Genomic DNA, 16,445 nt, shown 5'->3' with positions numbered 1-16,445 from the left:
CCCCAGACTTGCGCTCTCGTGTTTTTCGGTTACACTGTTTATGCGTGGGGGGATAAAAATAGAATTGAATCAGCTGATTCGGTTATTGATTCAACCTCTATATCTTGTGGAATTTCAAATTATTTCAGGATGCAATGGTTGTGATGCGACTGGAAAATAGGGAAATTTTCGGTTTTTATGTAAATCAAAATCTTTCCCGAGAAAATACATGATAACTCTTCATAAACTAGAAGCGTGATTTTGTTCATAGCCATGAAATTTAAGGCTTAAGTCTTCTTGAAGCTCACTGGATTAGGAAGAAATTTTCAACTTCGATCTGAATACTAACAAAAAACATTGAAATTTCTTCCATAGGTGTTGTACTGCTGTAATAAAACATAATCAAAAAACACCAAATATAGCCCATATTCATTGAATATTGTTATTATATTTTGTGACTCCATCACTGATTAACATTACGAGATAACTTAAGAGACCAATTTAAAGAGCCGAAACATTAGTTTTCACTTATTACTTTTAAACAAAACTAGATAGGGGGAAACGGTTTTGGCAGTTATCCATATTTTGATTGCCATCCATTCATTTTACCCCAATTCTTACGATTACAGAGCTGCCATTCAATCAATCCTGTCGAATTTTGCTCACGCTGTACTTATTCAAAACGTATATCGTGGGTTCGAACCTAGATGAGGTCACAAATTAATTTTATTCGTATGATGGAATTGAAGATCTTTAGAACAGACTTGCTATAACAACTCCTATAGATAACATTCGTCATTTAAAAATTTTACGGTAGAGGATCTTCCTGATCTGCGGCGTTTTTAAGGAAATGTCCTCAATGAATAAGGATGTTATCTTTCTTATACACGTCAAGAAACAATCGTATCATCAAGTTCGTGGAAAGTCACACAGATAAACAGTTTCAACACCAAACCGCTTACGATCATCAAGACGCCATTAATTGTTTTACCCGTATTTATATTTTGAAATTGAATCATGTTGGGATTTCTGAGAAAAACCAAGAAATTAAAACACGGATTTTATATATTGTATCTATATACTTACGTAGCCACAACGTTTGATGTTTTTGATGGTATTTCATATCTGAACAATATATCAAATGCCAAATAACCTACTGATTGGGGTTAATGATATTGTATGGGCTATTCCCAGATTTGTCTCTGGCTATTCCTATATTCCAATTGAGTATTAAACTTTTAATGACGGGAATCGGTTGAGCTTCAAACTAATGTTCCTAAGATCAACAATAATTTAGTTGCATTGATTTTTTGGAGACGATGAGGGTATCCTCTTTCCATCAAATTAAAGAGGGACGTGATTTTGAGTTGAAAAAAAAATCCAAACTGGTGTTGAATGAAAACATTTTAAGAATTTTAATTACTCTGATTTTCCCTAATTATAATAATATCAATAGGGTGTTGAAGGTGAAGCTTTGCTCAACTAAATGCACTATTAGAGAAGAGTATAATGAATCAGAAAACGTTTCACTAATAAATTTAAAATCTTGAGATTTATCAGTATCGTCATATCTTGAGTGGTAAAACCGTCCTGTGGATGATTTCTTTTAAATGTAAAAAAATCAAGGATCATTGAATAGTTATTTCGATGCTTTGGAATACTAGGGTACCTATTTTGAGAAAGAATTTAACACCCCATATCTAGGAAAACGAAGCATTTGTGGGTAAAAATTATAGATATAGAACAAATTTTGATTATTTTTTTGTTTGGCGCACTCATTCACTAATACCCTGTATAATTGAGGAGTCTGTTACGCACTTCAAGGTGTTGAAAATAGTTGAGTTTTAGGCTGCCCCAATTTTTTCTGCCAGAAATGGATAGACCTTTGGTTTCTGAGGATGATTTATCGTTTGATATAGGTTTTTTCATCAACCCTTTTTATTATAAGGCTGATATGGTTAATTTATTGAGTTCGATATTCACATTTCACATTTTTTGTATTTTGAGACCAATGACATACTTTCATTTATGAAGTGTTATCGAAAAGAACCCTTTTTCCATGTCTGGCACCAAAAGTTATAGGTATATAGGCCATTTAAAAAAATTCAAGTACCTTCAATTATGCATGAAAAGTTTCCTAATTTAAAATAAAAATTGATCTATCGCGGCATTTTTTACAAAATAGTGAATACCAAACATATGAATTTTCTGCGCTACTTATTTACACACTCTGAATAGTGTAATATTTTATATTATATTATATACCTAAATTTTCGATAATTTTAAAATGTTGAAGCATAAAAGTGAAGAGATACACAACAGAGAATTGATGAAAAAACTTCGATTAATTTTTGCTTGAAAATTCCTCGGAACATCTTAGGCAATAGGGCATCACTTCAGAAACATCGTGTTTAGCGATCCACTCAGCATAATCAGATTGTTATAGAAATTTTTGAGAAACCGAGAGTTAATATATCCGAATAATGTTGCAATACAAGTGTTAATCCTTTCAACAATAAATCCTTCCTAAAATTGCCATATAGAAGTTCACTTACCGATAAGATAAGCAAAAACGAACGATTTGAAGCGTTCAACAATGCGAAGCGCAGAACTTCCGAAGGGTAGCACTTGGCAATCGGCGAGTCTCTTTGAGACCACTCAAAACCCACATCGATGAGGTTCTGAACGAAATAGGACTCGTATATACCTACCACCATGTCTGATCGTACTCTTTTCAACCTGGAATTTCCAAGATTAAATGTGCCGTATATATCGGCAGTGTATAACCATTCATTGTTCCATCCATTTTATGCCCAGCCACGATTTCCACGTCTTTATCTGAATAATGAGGGAGTTTTTATGGTTATTTAAGTGCATTCGTTTTTGTCCTCCCAACCTAATTTAAATTTTGAAATACAAAGCGATTTATGTCCCGATACAACGCATCAATTGTTGCACTTTCGGTCGCTGAACCTGGGAATGGTACAATTTCTCCAGGTCCGTAGTTCAAGACGAATTGCAATTTCGAAATTTAAAATATCGTTAAAACATTCGTGATCAAATATGCTATGGTTGAACATAAGGTTCCCAGATCCGATCCAAACTCACAAAAAGCGTTTCAGGTTTCAGATCTACTAATATTTTCCTGTCAAAGTTAAATTATATTATTTATTAGTCTATCGAAATAACGCTAGAGATTAAAAATGTAAGGCCATTTCAAATTAGCAACCTGAGAATCATGCGATAGTACAAGCTAGGCACTGCTCAAAGATTATAGAGTTAGCCTAACTCTATAATCTTTTGGCAATGCTACTACGTGTGCACAAAATGTCAGCCTTCTAAATTCCACAGCCTACTTGATGAGCAATTTTTGAACACTCGTTCAATACGCATTGGCGTTGGTATTGTTTCGTTGGTAAAGGAAGTGGAAAGGTAAAAAAAATATTTTGGAGAATCCTTAAAAGTCAGTTCTGTTCTCAATTGGCTCAAAGAAATAGGAAACCAATCGTTATAATCACCATTTTGCTCATCAATCTTTTGACATTTGAATAGGTCGAAAGACTCGTCTGGTCATCAGGTAGCAAAACTACGAACATGATAAATTTGCATTTTGAAGATATTTCGAAAAACAAACACGAAGTGTATATTATTCACTACTTCTTATTTTCTTGCCCTTTTTCGAAAACTTTTGTTTGAGCGAAGAGGTTGGTTAGCAGGGAAAGATAAAAATTTGTTTTTGAAAGATCTACACGCCTTGTAGGTTTGTTGTTGTAAATGTATTCAATAAAGAGATTTTGTGCGTCTCAAGTTTTTACTTTTCAATTCAAGCCAACAAGCTGTCATATTGGCGTTATAAACTTCGTTATCGACTACTGCGTTTTAATACAATAATGGAAATGCTGCAGAAAACTCAGTAAATTTGAATTTGTGATCCCATGAAAATAGTAATCTTGAATAACCACGAAATAATCTATAAATATACTTTTTATCGAATGGAAATCCCATTTTGCAAGCACTTGAGATTGATAAACATAACAGTCAACAATATGGAAATCTTTTTGAAATCAACTGAATTTTCAACATAGCTACTCAAAGTTTATTAAAATCACATGTATTATAAAAAACTTGTTGATTTAATATTCAATAATAATGGATTTAATCAATTTTCTCATTCATAATTTTCTCGAGCATTTAAATTCGAATTTGATTTCCGTAACGCCCTAACATCTATGTAATAAAATTTCTAAGACAATAATCATTATTATTATTTAATTTTTATATAACGTTCTTACTTACTTATTGTATTATTTTCAACTAAGTTTCATTATCAAGTTATTCCAAAAATTATCTGATTACAATTTATACTGAGCCCAATCATTCTAAGGAACAATGAAAATGATCTATGTCTATGGTGGCTGTCAATATTTTAGGTTAAGAATTCTAACCTAAATAAAAAATGTAGGTGATGATTTTGTGAATTTACAACACGGAATTTCTATTATTTTTCACTTCAGGATGTATCAAAGAATCATTTTCCGTCTTCGGCAAGCATTGCCCCTATCGAGAACTTTAACAACGGAAGTTGTCTATGATACCAATGACGCTGCTAACAAGCCCAGCGGAACTGTAGAGATCAAACAGAAAACATGGCCATATCCTCCCAAATACCAAGATCCCTGTCAAGTATGGGTTGAAAATTTCGATACAATCGATGAGAATAAATTAGAAATAATAGAACTTCACCCTGAAGTGTTTGCTGCCAACCCCAGAATCGATTTGATACATGAAAATGCAAGATGGCAGCAATTGTATCGTTATGTTAGTTATGCACACACCAAATCTAGATTTGAAGTTAGAGGAGGCGGTAAAAAACCTTGGCCCCAGAAAGGTATTCGTTTCAATGTATGACTTATATAGTTTTATTGAAAATTGTTACTATTTGAGGAATGGGAAGAGCAAGACACGGTTCTATTAGGAGTCCATTGTTCAAAGGAGGTGGAGTTATTCATGGACCTAAATCTCCCACCCCACATTTCTACATGTTGCCTTATTATAAGAGAGTTAATGGTTTAGCTTCTATGTTATCAGTTAAGCTCGCTCAAGATGACCTTCATATAATAAATGATATTGAGATACCTACCGAAGACCCAAAATACATAGAGGAACTCATCAAGAGCAGAAATTGGGGACCATCTGTTTTGATTCTTGATGAGTATGTATTGTTAAGTCAGCCTGATCAAATTCAATAAATAATTTTATACTTTTAGAGTTGATATTATGCCAAGAAATATAACAGTGGCGACAGACCAAATCAAGCATGTGAATTTGATGCCAGCTTATGGTTTAAATGTTCACTCAATGCTCAAACATGACACCCTCGTTTTGACTAAACCTGCAGCTGAATTGATAGAGAATAAGCTTCTTACTGCTCTGTACAGAAATCATGCTACACTATATTCAGGAAAATTTAAGCTTAGTCAAGCATAAACAGATTAAATACATAGTTACACAAATTTTGACTATTTCATTTTACCCTTCCTTGTTCTGTTAACAGAATTGAATGTTTAAGAAATTTCATCCATAATTCTCATGCCTCTTTGTCATAAACAAACTGCATGACAAATAGGAATTTGGCAGCCATATAGTTATTGCCTAATTGAAAGTTTGTTGAAAAAATCATCATCTCAGAGACTATTCGCCAGATGATCATATTGCAGAAACCTTCAAAACGTGATTTAAATGCATTGTTTCACTTATTGGATCCATATTTTTGGTAATACATAAAGGGAAATTTTTTTTTTCATCGGAGCATCCATGAGTGGGTTCAGTATCTGGATGGGTGAGCGCTATGTTTAATGAATTTCAATAAGCGTGTGTTTAATAGGTCTATGAAGAGATCCCGATGATCCAAAATTTTCCGTATGGGATTATGAATTTTAAACAAAATAATTTTTTATTCACCTACCAGATGGGCGATCAGTATTCATTAGACCCGTTACTTAACTTATGTTCTAAATAATCAACTAGTAGCGGAAATGAATAAGATTCTCACTTTTTGTATGTTCAAAACTCAAACAACAAAGAATTATTCCTTGATGAATAATTACAGATGAAAATTTAATTTTTTTCGCATAATAATTGAAAAGAATATAGTTTAAGACATCTGTTGAATTTCTGATTTATTTTCACTAAAAAATTCATCAAATTGGACAAATCTCGTGTGAATTGTACCAACATATCTTTTCAGACGCTTTCAGTTTGGAATACGTTTTCCATTACATTAATTATGAATTAAAAGAGAGTAAATTTGTACAATAAGTAAGTTTTATTTGGTAACAGAATAAACTTCAATAATAAAAACTTATGTAATAAATAAATTTGGCTTGATTTATTCAACAAATTCAATATTACCTAGGTAGTTCAAAAAAACTTCAAACTTATTCAGAAATATTTTTTCTGAATCAGGAATACTGATTTTTCCTTTTCCATGCTGACTGAAAAAGAACTATTTTTATTCATAGAATAGAAAAGTCTTCTTATCACAGCTTCAGTTAAAAATGGAAGTGTACAATTTGGCCACAGTTAAAAACAATTAAACATGACTACTTATGATCAACAATTTCGTGGTAAATATCAAAAGAATATGACTACTATAGTTATGAGAAAATAAATACAGGAACTCAAACGGTGATTCGACAACAATGTTGTTTGCAAGAACACTTTAATCAATCGTCAAGGCACTCAGGACTTCTTTCGCATTGTAATTTTTATGTACTCTCGTTAACACTTCCACTTTTTTCAACATTTCAGGCAACATCTCAGCTAATCTTGTTTCCTGGGCCCGGAAGTGTTGCAAAAGATTTTCTTCTCTTCCAGCTCATTGCCAAAGGATTTCCGAGTACTTCGAATTTCTTGCATTCTTTAATCACAGTGAAAGATATTTGGCAATATTCTTACTTCGCCGAAATTCATCAATTTGATGAATTATTCTGTTTAGAGATGATTATGCACACCCATTCAACAGACTATTGTGCAAATAGAGGTGGTTATTACGTTTGAGGACCTGAAACAAAAGAATTGTTATTATTATATTGTTGAAATGAGGATAAAAAATTAATTATTTTCATTTGCTTGTTGACAAAGTTTGATTGTATCAATTAAGAGACGCTTACCTCATCTTCGCATTCTTCCATGTCTTCATCCTCGCTGGAATAAGGGGAAGCTGCTCCTCTCAACAAAAGAGTCCTACTTAATCCTGTGTTGATTGGTAATCCTAGCTGTAGTACAGATTTTCCCGCATATGTCGTAACATCAGCCTCCAAGTTGGAACATTCGCTCAGTAGAAAATACGCCAATTTTTCCATTTTGTTTTGTATGGCGAAATGGAGTATTGTGTAACCCCCTCGACCCTCTCTGGCGTTTATATCAGCCCCACATCTCATGAGGAGCCTTAGAATGTCAATATGGCAATTTAAAGCGGCTATGTGGGCGCAAGTTTGACCTGGAATAAAAAAATATTGTTGTAGACGGATGATTTGGGTGTCGAATGTTTCAGTTTTTTGCAAGATTATTCAAATTTTTCCCGGAAATTAAAGAGCTGATCATGAGGTTCAGGTGTATTTATGTATTTTATAAACGGTCTATATGTTTCAAATGATTGATATACTGTTTGTGCTGTAACCGTGTAGGATGTGATCAATTTTGCTTGGCGTATTTATTAAGTCGAATTTTAATAATTGAGCCGTGAAATCCGCAAGCTCTTACCTTCAAAAAGGTGCTAAAGTCGACCGGTATATGTTTAGAAAACCCAGAAGATATCTTTCCCATTTGTAGACTCGCCAGTCAAGATCTTGACTGGCACTGGGAATCCCTGTTAGTAATTGTTACACACCGATATTTGGAGGTTTTTCTTGGGTATCTTCGAGAATCGTTTTGTTCAGACAGGATGTGGTATGAAGTGCTTTAGTCATTTTACAATTCCTCTCGCCTGTCATTTTAAATGGCCAAGAAACCTTGGTCGGCGATTCCTCATTTCTCTGTTCTTTCACTATCATTTAGGAAATGATTTATTTAATGACCCCAACGTTTAGGTGCTCTATTGATTCAACTTATAGAAATAGACGCATTTTCATAAAAATGTTCGCAAAATCCTTTCGTTTATGCATTTTCTCCGAATATTTCTGATAAGTATTTCAATTTCTGCTTGATGCGGATACAGAGTTGATTAGCGGAAGTCGATAAATACTGAATCGATAATTAATATGTTCCCAGTTATTTTACCTTTTGAAACAGATTGAGGATTGGATGGAGATTCACCGTTATATTTCCCTAGACTTTTGGATTTTCAATTACGTATAAATGGGACAAGGCAAACTCCAAGGATTCCACTGAGGTTTTTATCCATTGTATTTTCTAAATGATTCACGTGCTTCAAACCCACTATCTGTGACCTACCTACAGCACGATGGATTTTCCGTCCTATTGAAATAAGTATCAGATGGAATACTTTTCAGATACGTTGGTTACTGACTCAGGAAATGCATGAATTTGCCTTGGCTCGAAAGAGAGGCACAAAATCGATTTCGGGATTTCCAAACTAGCCGGCGTACCCATTAAATGAATAATGGTTTCAACGAACCCATATCTGAGGGCTTCCAACTGTTTATAAGCGGAGAAATCTTCTTGCCGGGAATAAGGCCCGGCGCAAATAGAAACGCAGGTTGGTGAGGTGACGCAGGGTGACGCAGCTTTTTCCTGCGATGCACGTACTATCTGACAAGTCACTGTCACGCTCTATTTGCGCAGTCTTGGTCTTTTCTATGTTTTACAAAAACTCACTCTGCGTCACCTCACTAACCTGCGTTTCTATTTGCGCCGGGCCTGACCAGTGTTTTTCGAAAGCTATTGTAAAAAGTATCTGTGGGATTTGTTCATTCACGGTTCATCTTAATAAAAGAAATATATTTATTCAACTTATTAGTAGAATAGTCATCGACCTCAGTGCAACTCTTCGGTCTTGACGAATTTTTAACTGATCCCATCTTTTTGGGAATTGTTCGAAGGTCAGCTTTCGAGTAGTTTTTCTTCCAGGATAATTATCGTAGAACTGAATGTGATACATATTCTGGTAGAGCCATTCTTCTAGTGATAAATCTGAGAAGTTCACCCGTCTCGGCTCAACCGTTAGGTTTAACTGAACCCAACTTTTTGGGATTTTTTCGAAGGTCAGCTTTCTCGTATATTTAGAGTAGAAAGAGGGACATAACAATTATAAATACGATTTTGATTTTAGACACGTGGTTGGAAGATAATCTAGAAATATTCTTTTTCTGTTGTCGATCCGATATTGAAAACTTGTAGAAATTCAACTAGGTACTGCATATGTTTAGCTTAAGCTTTTCTTTTTCCTTACAAGGAGGTGAAATGCCTGAACAACTAAATTAATGCACTTGTGAAAGTAGATGCTTTCAATTTCAGATAGCATGATAGCAAACCACATAACATAATGAAATATTATTCACATTTTATTGTACGTATAACCATTCAAACTCGTCATCAATGATTCAATCATCTTCTCCTCTTTATAGGCGGATATACCGAATATTTAAATCACCGAGAAAATGTGAATCTAAACGAGAATATAATGCGTTTTCAACCTGACACCAAGCAACAAAATGAGATTAAAAAAATATTGCGCCGATGGAATTTCCAAGCTGCGGTTTTATCGCTAATAGTATAATTTAGTTATTTGAATTTACGAAGATTTGTTCAACTACTGATAGAAACACTTGTGACCTATCTATTCTGATTTCATTATACGAGTTTCCGATAATTAAAATGAAATTCAACTAAAACTGAGCGGTAGAACTGAATGACTTTCAAGGGACTACTAATAATGGAATCTTCGAAAAAATTCAACACCTACCTTCGTAGTTCCACTGTTCCAAATCCACCATCTTGTAATGCACTTCATCATAAGATAGACATAGTGATTTGAATTCTTCCCTTCTCACTGGCTCTAGTATGGCTCTGCAGCAGTTGTAATACCCTAATCTAGCTGCTATGTGAAGAGGTGAGTCCCCTTTAGAATTCCTAATACCTGGATGAGCACCAGCAACGATCAAACTTCTAACTATTTGATATTGATTTGTGGCAACTGCAAGATGCAAGGGAGATTGCCCATCTTGATCTAACAGGTCCAAGTAGACTGGACTGATTGCTGCCCTTATCAGGTTGAACGCCATGTCCGAGTAGCAGAAATAAATGGCAAGATGAAGGTGTCTGTAACAAAAAAAAAAGTTGTAACTGAGGCTCATGAACATTTTGAAAATATACTGATGATGTTGGGACCATTTGGTAAAGAGTATCTTAACTACCAGTATGTGATCAATCAAATTGGCGACGAGACCAGGGATCTCTTTTTGCAACGTTTCGATTCTTATTGGGCAAATAGGCTTCTAACCCATTGCGAAGTTAATGAACGTGCACTCACGTCAATGAACTTGAAAAATTCCATGAACAAATCGCAATTGACTTTCATTTTAGACATACATCGCTTCGGATGAGATAACTGACAAACATCGGTGTGGCAATGTGGATTTACCAGTCGGTATTCTTGCGTGGCGTAAAAAAACTTTCACCGATTACGCGTTGGTAATGATCGTGATCTTCGACTCCTTCACGGTCGGAGGAAGAAGTCAAAAAATACACACCGGAACAAACTGTGTAAACAAATTATGGATATCCGAAATTTACGCTTCACTACGTGAAAGTAGTAGTTGGAAGGACAGGAAGATTGTTCTTCCGTCATTTTACGGCAATTTTATGATAATTTGAAAAGTTTTTTCCCACTGTACACTAATAATTGGAAAAATCGTACAAAATTTTCACTGTTTATCCATGACCTATACCGTTTACACAGTGCAAATCATGGAATATGGTTTTTACTGCTCCGTTGTGTAAAGGAAACTTTTTAAATTCCAAAAAATTTCCAAAAAGACGATTTGTTTGCGAATTATTCCAGTAACTTCTGGGGAAAACCAGAAGTTATTCAAACATCATCACGGAAAAATTCGTTATTTATGCGTTAGACTTCCCAATCGTTTCGTCCCTATCTGTATGAAACAAACAGTCGTAAATATTTACGCCATAAAGCTGAGGGAACGTCTAGTCCATTGCCAAATTTTATCGCAGGTAAACCCCAAAATAATTACCTCTATTCCACTTTGGTTAACGTTAGAAGAAATGAACCCTTCAATTATACGTTTTCCGAGAATAATGCAGCCTTTGGAATTTCTGAATAACGTCAGGGTGTTCAAATACGGTTGAAATTTCTTACTTTTGATGATTCATTAGTAATCACGACTGTTGTTGGAAAAACCAGCCATGACGGTAAGGAATGTAAAGAAGATATCGTCAAAAACGAGAAAGGGAATATTTGAGTCATTAGGTGTGTAAGAAATTTTGATAAAAAATGGAACTTAAAAGAATTAAGACAAGGAAGAACTTGAATTGAAATGAATAAAATATCTCAATTTTTTTATCTATTTCAATCGTTATTCAAATAACAATCAGATTGTGAATATTTTTTAAATATCATCTGGATACTGTTGAATGAGTTTTATGATAGATAATTTCATGTACTTTGGATTTCACACCTGAGAAGTAAGTAAATTGATGTGTTTAACCAGGGCAAAAAGAAACTCCCATTTCTGCTGCATAAATTTGGTTTAAATCATCAGAGTGAAGATCAAGATTCAATCAATTCATATAGGATGTAGTATATCAACTTCTTGTGACGTCAAACATTTTTTAAATATTTATTTCTTCGACTGATCAATCCAGGAAACGTTTCATTGATCCAATACAATTGTCTTAATTGCTTTTATGAACAATAAGTGATCGAAAGTTCGATAAAACACAGTTTGACGTCATTTGAAGCAAGTGTTCAATTCTGAATATCAATAATATTAAAATTGAATGTCCAAATTACTTACGTATTTCCGTGCTCATCCTGCAGAATGAATTGTCCCTTATTCTTCTTCCCCCATGCGTCCTCTGTAGCGGATTTGTCGGACGACAAGTCGTTGGTGCAGGATCCCTCCACCTTGATTTTCGACAAACTCTCGCTGAGAAAATACACCCTGTTGTCCACTTTCATGTTTCCGTCTTCGACGACCTCGTTTCCTGAGACAAAATAATCGGAAAATTCAGACTTGGCGGAAAGCTGTTCGGAAGTGAAATTTTCCGAGTCGGAAATATCAGAGGATGAGAGAAAACCACTGTCTATAGGTCGCGCTTCTATTTTCGCACATTCGTCCGCCACTGAAGATCCGGAGAGTGAACTATTAACCCCGTACATTTTGGAAAAATTGTCACAGCACTCTGATCAACCGAAATATCTGAGAAGATTCACTGCCAACAGGCGACGATGGTGAGCGTTTTGCTAATACTGAATTTTAATGAAATTCTCGAGCTAAGTACCAATACCGGCAATTCGGAAAAACCAGAACTGGCGCAGGCTCCTTGGATCGGATGGCTTTCAGAGACGCCTACCAATTTGGTTTGAGGAGCCCCCCATTTTGGTACCGTATCTTATGGACCGATAGGAAAGTATAGTCGGCTATTGTTTTCACTTGCGCTTTATCTCATTATTTTTATGTTATTGGGGGGTATTCCGACTGATTAGATGTAGTTAATGACGATGCGTAAATTTGTGATCGCAAATAAATATGCGGTTTTCACAGCAATTTTATTTCGGATAACACCAAGACTTTTGGGAAAAAATTTCTGTTATAGATAAGGGACTTATGACATTCTCTGTTTTGCACAATGAATAATTGTAACTGCTCTTTATGGAAATTGTTACTCGAACAGCTTTGCATGAATTTTATTTGAATAAATATTTAATCAATGTGTGCTCAACATGATCACGATGATGATAGGACCCATCGAAATCTTATCTAGTTATACAATATTTACTTACTGTTGTTTTTCGAATGATACTTTTGAAAAAATAATCATCGTGAGTAAAAAGTAACGCAAAAATCTTCTGTGTTTACCGAATTGTAGAAAAATGATCGAACAGGTAAATGTATAATTGAGTAGTTTGTCATGCATTCTGTACGAGAGGTGGAGGGTGGTTTTTTGAAATGGTACCGTAACTTTGCTGAGGATGATTTGGTCATTGATGGTTTTTGCAGGGATGAAATGGTTAAACTTTTATATGCTTTTTGGGGTCAATGGCACACACTTCAGGAGTGATTGATGTTTTTGGAGTGTTATCAAAGACCTATTCATCACATGTTCATTTATTTAACAAAATAAAGAATAATATGTATTTATTTTCCGAATCATTATCACCAAGACAAAAAAGAGTCAAAAGCATTACGATTAATTAGAATTGTAGTTGTGGTTTTTATTTCAGATAATTCATAAATCACTACCCTCACGAAAAAAGAATATTGTTCTATAACACTTGTAAAACATCAGTTGCACATAGGTATCATCGACCTCAAAATACATAAAAAAAAGGAAAATTTCGAATTCAATGAGTTTAAACATTTCTTTGATACCTATAAAAACCCCATCATCCTCAGCAAAAAAATATTAGGGTCGCCATTTAAAAAAACTCAATTTTCCTCTACCCTTCTCAGAGGATGTATATAACTCCTCAATAAAACATAAAAAATATTTGCCTGAGAATTCTTCCATAAAACAATTTATTAATTAATTGAAATTAAAATTTATTAAGATATGAATTTCGTGTGTTGTTTTTGACTCAGTCTGAAATTTTTCTAGCCTGAATTTTAGAAATTTTTCAGAAAAACCGAATGAAACACAAAAATTGGTCAACTATTATTCGAGGTTTGAAAAATAAAGAAAAAATATTACGAAAAAAATCATGTTTTCGATTGTGCTGTTGCTGAACCTATTACTTAAATTCTTTCACTTTCTTTTTGTTTGTTAAGGAATATGTTGGGCTGAATTTACGATTTATGGCAAAATTTGGATTTTGAATGGTACCCTCTGATTTCAAAAATAACTTGAGGATTGATCTCAGAGTCGAGAAAAAGTGTGATGTTACATTACATAATACAGCATGAGGTTTTGTTGATTGTTTGATTCAAAATTATGCCAGAAATTTGTTTTATTCAATCGATGTTTTCTAAATAGTATAAAGTAGATCTATTACTTCAAAATAGTCTAGAAATTCACACCAAAAGTGAAAAGTACCTTCCATCTTCCGAAGCTTCTCTCCCAAAAGAATCCGAAGCTTGTTTTCGAAAGCGCATTGAAAAATATCCAAAAAATTCCGGAAACATGTTGTACTAAGTAAAAGAATAAGATGATGAAAGTGATATATGAAATTGCTATATGTAATCCTAATGATGACTGGAACAGTTCTAACACAAAAATACTTTTACAAATTACCAGTAAGTAACCACCATATAGAATCTAATCCATCAGTATTATATTCTCAGTAATCCTATAAAGATTTATTGTTTTACGACTGGCAAACAACCAAATTTGAAAAACCAGAGTTATCCTTTGTACATATCGTTTGAGATCCGATTGTTTGGAGTAAAACTCAACCACAAAATACCTGATGATTCAATGTTAAATACTATATGGTATACCATCTCGAATTGGAAGTACACATTACGACAGGGATTTTAGGAAAGCAATTTATCAACGGTCTCGTCAATTCTCCGAAGTAGATAGTAGAAATTGTGGGCTGATCCATGTAGGTTTCTTTCAGAAAAATAACTCATTGGTTATTTCCATAAATTTCTCTTCATTGTGTTTGGACCAACGAAAATATTTTCCCATCCTTGAATCACTCTATTGGTTTCTTATCTTCAAAATCATGTTTGGAAAACAATTAAAAATTAAAATCCCTTCTAAGATATTCGCAGTTTTGCGCTCGAGATTCTAAGTTTCTGAGAAACGAATGATCACAAAATGTACGACTTTTTTTATTGACTTTGAACAGTCAATATATTTTGTATTGGTAAAACGTTAGGTATAAGGCAGTTTCGTGAAAAGTTTTCTATTTTCTAAGGTTGCAACATTTTAGTTTTGGAGTTTCACGAGTCCATCTCCGCTATAGTCCAGTAAATATAATTTTTTTATACCAATATATTGTCTTATTGTCAATCTCCAGAATTGATCGTTTGAAGCTAAAAGCTCATATAATGAAACACACGTGATGATTTATATGTAAAATCATTTTACTTAATGTATATTAGTTAGATTATGATTTCCCACTTGTTTAAATTTCAAATACATGCGAAAGCAGGTTATTTATGGACAAAAAATTCATATAAAGAGTCAAGGCCTACCTAACTTGATACATTCAATAAGAACTGAGTAAAAAAGAAATTAAACCTTGATTTTTTCGAAGATCCCTTGTTGGATTTTGAACAAATTAATTCACTGTATAAAATTCTTTTATAAACATTGTTTCGTAACATGCAAGTCTATGCAGTGAAACCATTCTTTTTATCTCAATCTTGAGAGGAGAAAATTAAAGTTCGAACAAGAAATGTGCTATCGTCTGATCTCCAAATTCTATTATTCGTTCTTAATTGTTATTCGATTGATTAAAAACAAATCAACTTCCTCGTTATCCACGCGTTTTAGGAACCTCAATTAATATTTCATTTAACGAATCTGAATATCGTAGATTAAGGTTTATTAACTAGTAAAGCGAGTTTGAATGATTAAAAATTACTGTTTAATTCGTACCAATGTAGAAAGCAATCTACATCTTAAACCTTTTGATTATCAACTATACTTACTGTTTACTAGTGTTTACACTTCTTCAAAGTATGAACAACTTCTAAAAGACAGTTGATAATGCATTGTATAAGTACAGAATTCATCCAGCGTTTTTTCCATTTTCAGAAGAGAATCAGTTATGTAAAAGTACAATTGATGAAGTGAACTTCAACCCGAGATGTTTACGTGTTCTGATTTTTGGAAGTCAATAGCTATCAAACGAAGAAACTCAATACTTATACGATTGTTTCCGTATATTCTTTAAAAAAAATTGTGCTCGATTGCTAAACACAGGAGCTACTACAAAAAAGTTTTCATATGAAAGACAGTCAGGCTCTATTTTTTGACAAAGGATCAAGTTTTCGCAACTATTCATTGACACCCTGTATGTTGTTTCGAAAGTCTTCCATTGGTTTATCGGTATTGATATTTTTGTGTCAAACTCATGTTGTATAAAGTATTATTATGTTCACATAAGACCAGCTCGATTAACATAAGATTTCACAATTTTTCTACCTTTTCAATAAGTCTATCTACATAAAGTTATCTCTATAGTAACCCCAGTAATTTCAGAGAAAGTCGTACGAGGCATGTTGTACTAGTACCTATTAATATTTTTTTTGGAAGTCTCGGAATATAAACAGTGGAAATTTTATATGGAGATCATTTTTTCTGTGCCCGAT

At 33.8% G+C, this 16,445-nt stretch overlaps 2 protein-coding genes across 2 annotated transcripts; one reads left to right on the top strand and one right to left on the bottom strand.

Annotated features, from left to right (window-relative positions):
- The first annotated feature begins 4,414 nt into the window (after positions 1 to 4,414).
- LOC123313304 (39S ribosomal protein L4, mitochondrial) lies at positions 4,415 to 5,492 on the top strand. The gene is made up of 3 exons (XM_044898133.1): positions 4,415 to 4,867; positions 4,924 to 5,191; positions 5,247 to 5,492. Exons 1-3 carry the CDS (start codon positions 4,495 to 4,497, stop codon positions 5,464 to 5,466), a joined length of 861 nt encoding a protein of 286 aa, XP_044754068.1. The 5' UTR covers positions 4,415 to 4,494; the 3' UTR covers positions 5,467 to 5,492.
- A 793-nt stretch (positions 5,493 to 6,285) lies between these two features.
- Positions 6,286 to 12,604, bottom strand: LOC123313770 (NF-kappa-B inhibitor cactus-like). Its single transcript, XM_044898777.1, has 4 exons — positions 11,976 to 12,604; positions 9,905 to 10,260; positions 7,152 to 7,480; positions 6,286 to 7,042 (listed from the first exon to the last, which is right to left on the bottom strand). Exons 1-4 carry the CDS (start codon positions 12,338 to 12,340, stop codon positions 6,983 to 6,985), a joined length of 1,110 nt encoding a protein of 369 aa, XP_044754712.1. The 5' UTR covers positions 12,341 to 12,604; the 3' UTR covers positions 6,286 to 6,982.
- Positions 12,605 to 16,445: the final 3,841 nt, after the last annotated feature.

The sequence above is a fragment of the Coccinella septempunctata genome, chromosome 5 (assembly GCF_907165205.1).
Source record: "Coccinella septempunctata chromosome 5, icCocSept1.1, whole genome shotgun sequence".
NCBI classification, from domain to species: domain Eukaryota; kingdom Metazoa; phylum Arthropoda; class Insecta; order Coleoptera; family Coccinellidae; genus Coccinella; species Coccinella septempunctata.
The sequence above is the reverse complement of the archived record's forward strand: the minus strand, read 5'-3'. Positions and strand labels throughout refer to the sequence as shown.

Excerpts from the sequence above, each read along its gene's own strand:
- LOC123313304 (XM_044898133.1), top strand. The coding sequence starts at position 4,495 with ATGTATCAAAGAATCATTTTCCGTCTTCGGCAAGCATTGCCCCTATCG. Across the intron at positions 4,868-4,923 it reads AAAACCTTGGCCCCAGAAAG|GAATGGGAAGAGCAAGACAC; the intron begins GTATTCGTTTCA and ends TTACTATTTGAG. Across the intron at positions 5,192-5,246 it reads TCTGTTTTGATTCTTGATGA|AGTTGATATTATGCCAAGAA; the intron begins GTATGTATTGTT and ends TTATACTTTTAG.
- LOC123313770 (XM_044898777.1), bottom strand. The coding sequence starts at position 12,340 with ATGTACGGGGTTAATAGTTCACTCTCCGGATCTTCAGTGGCGGACGAA. Across the intron at positions 10,261-11,975 it reads CAGGATGAGCACGGAAATAC|ACACCTTCATCTTGCCATTT; the intron begins GTAAGTAATTTG and ends TTTTTGTTACAG. Across the intron at positions 7,043-7,151 it reads TGGAAGAATGCGAAGATGAG|GTCCTCAAACGTAATAACCA; the intron begins GTAAGCGTCTCT and ends CTTTTGTTTCAG.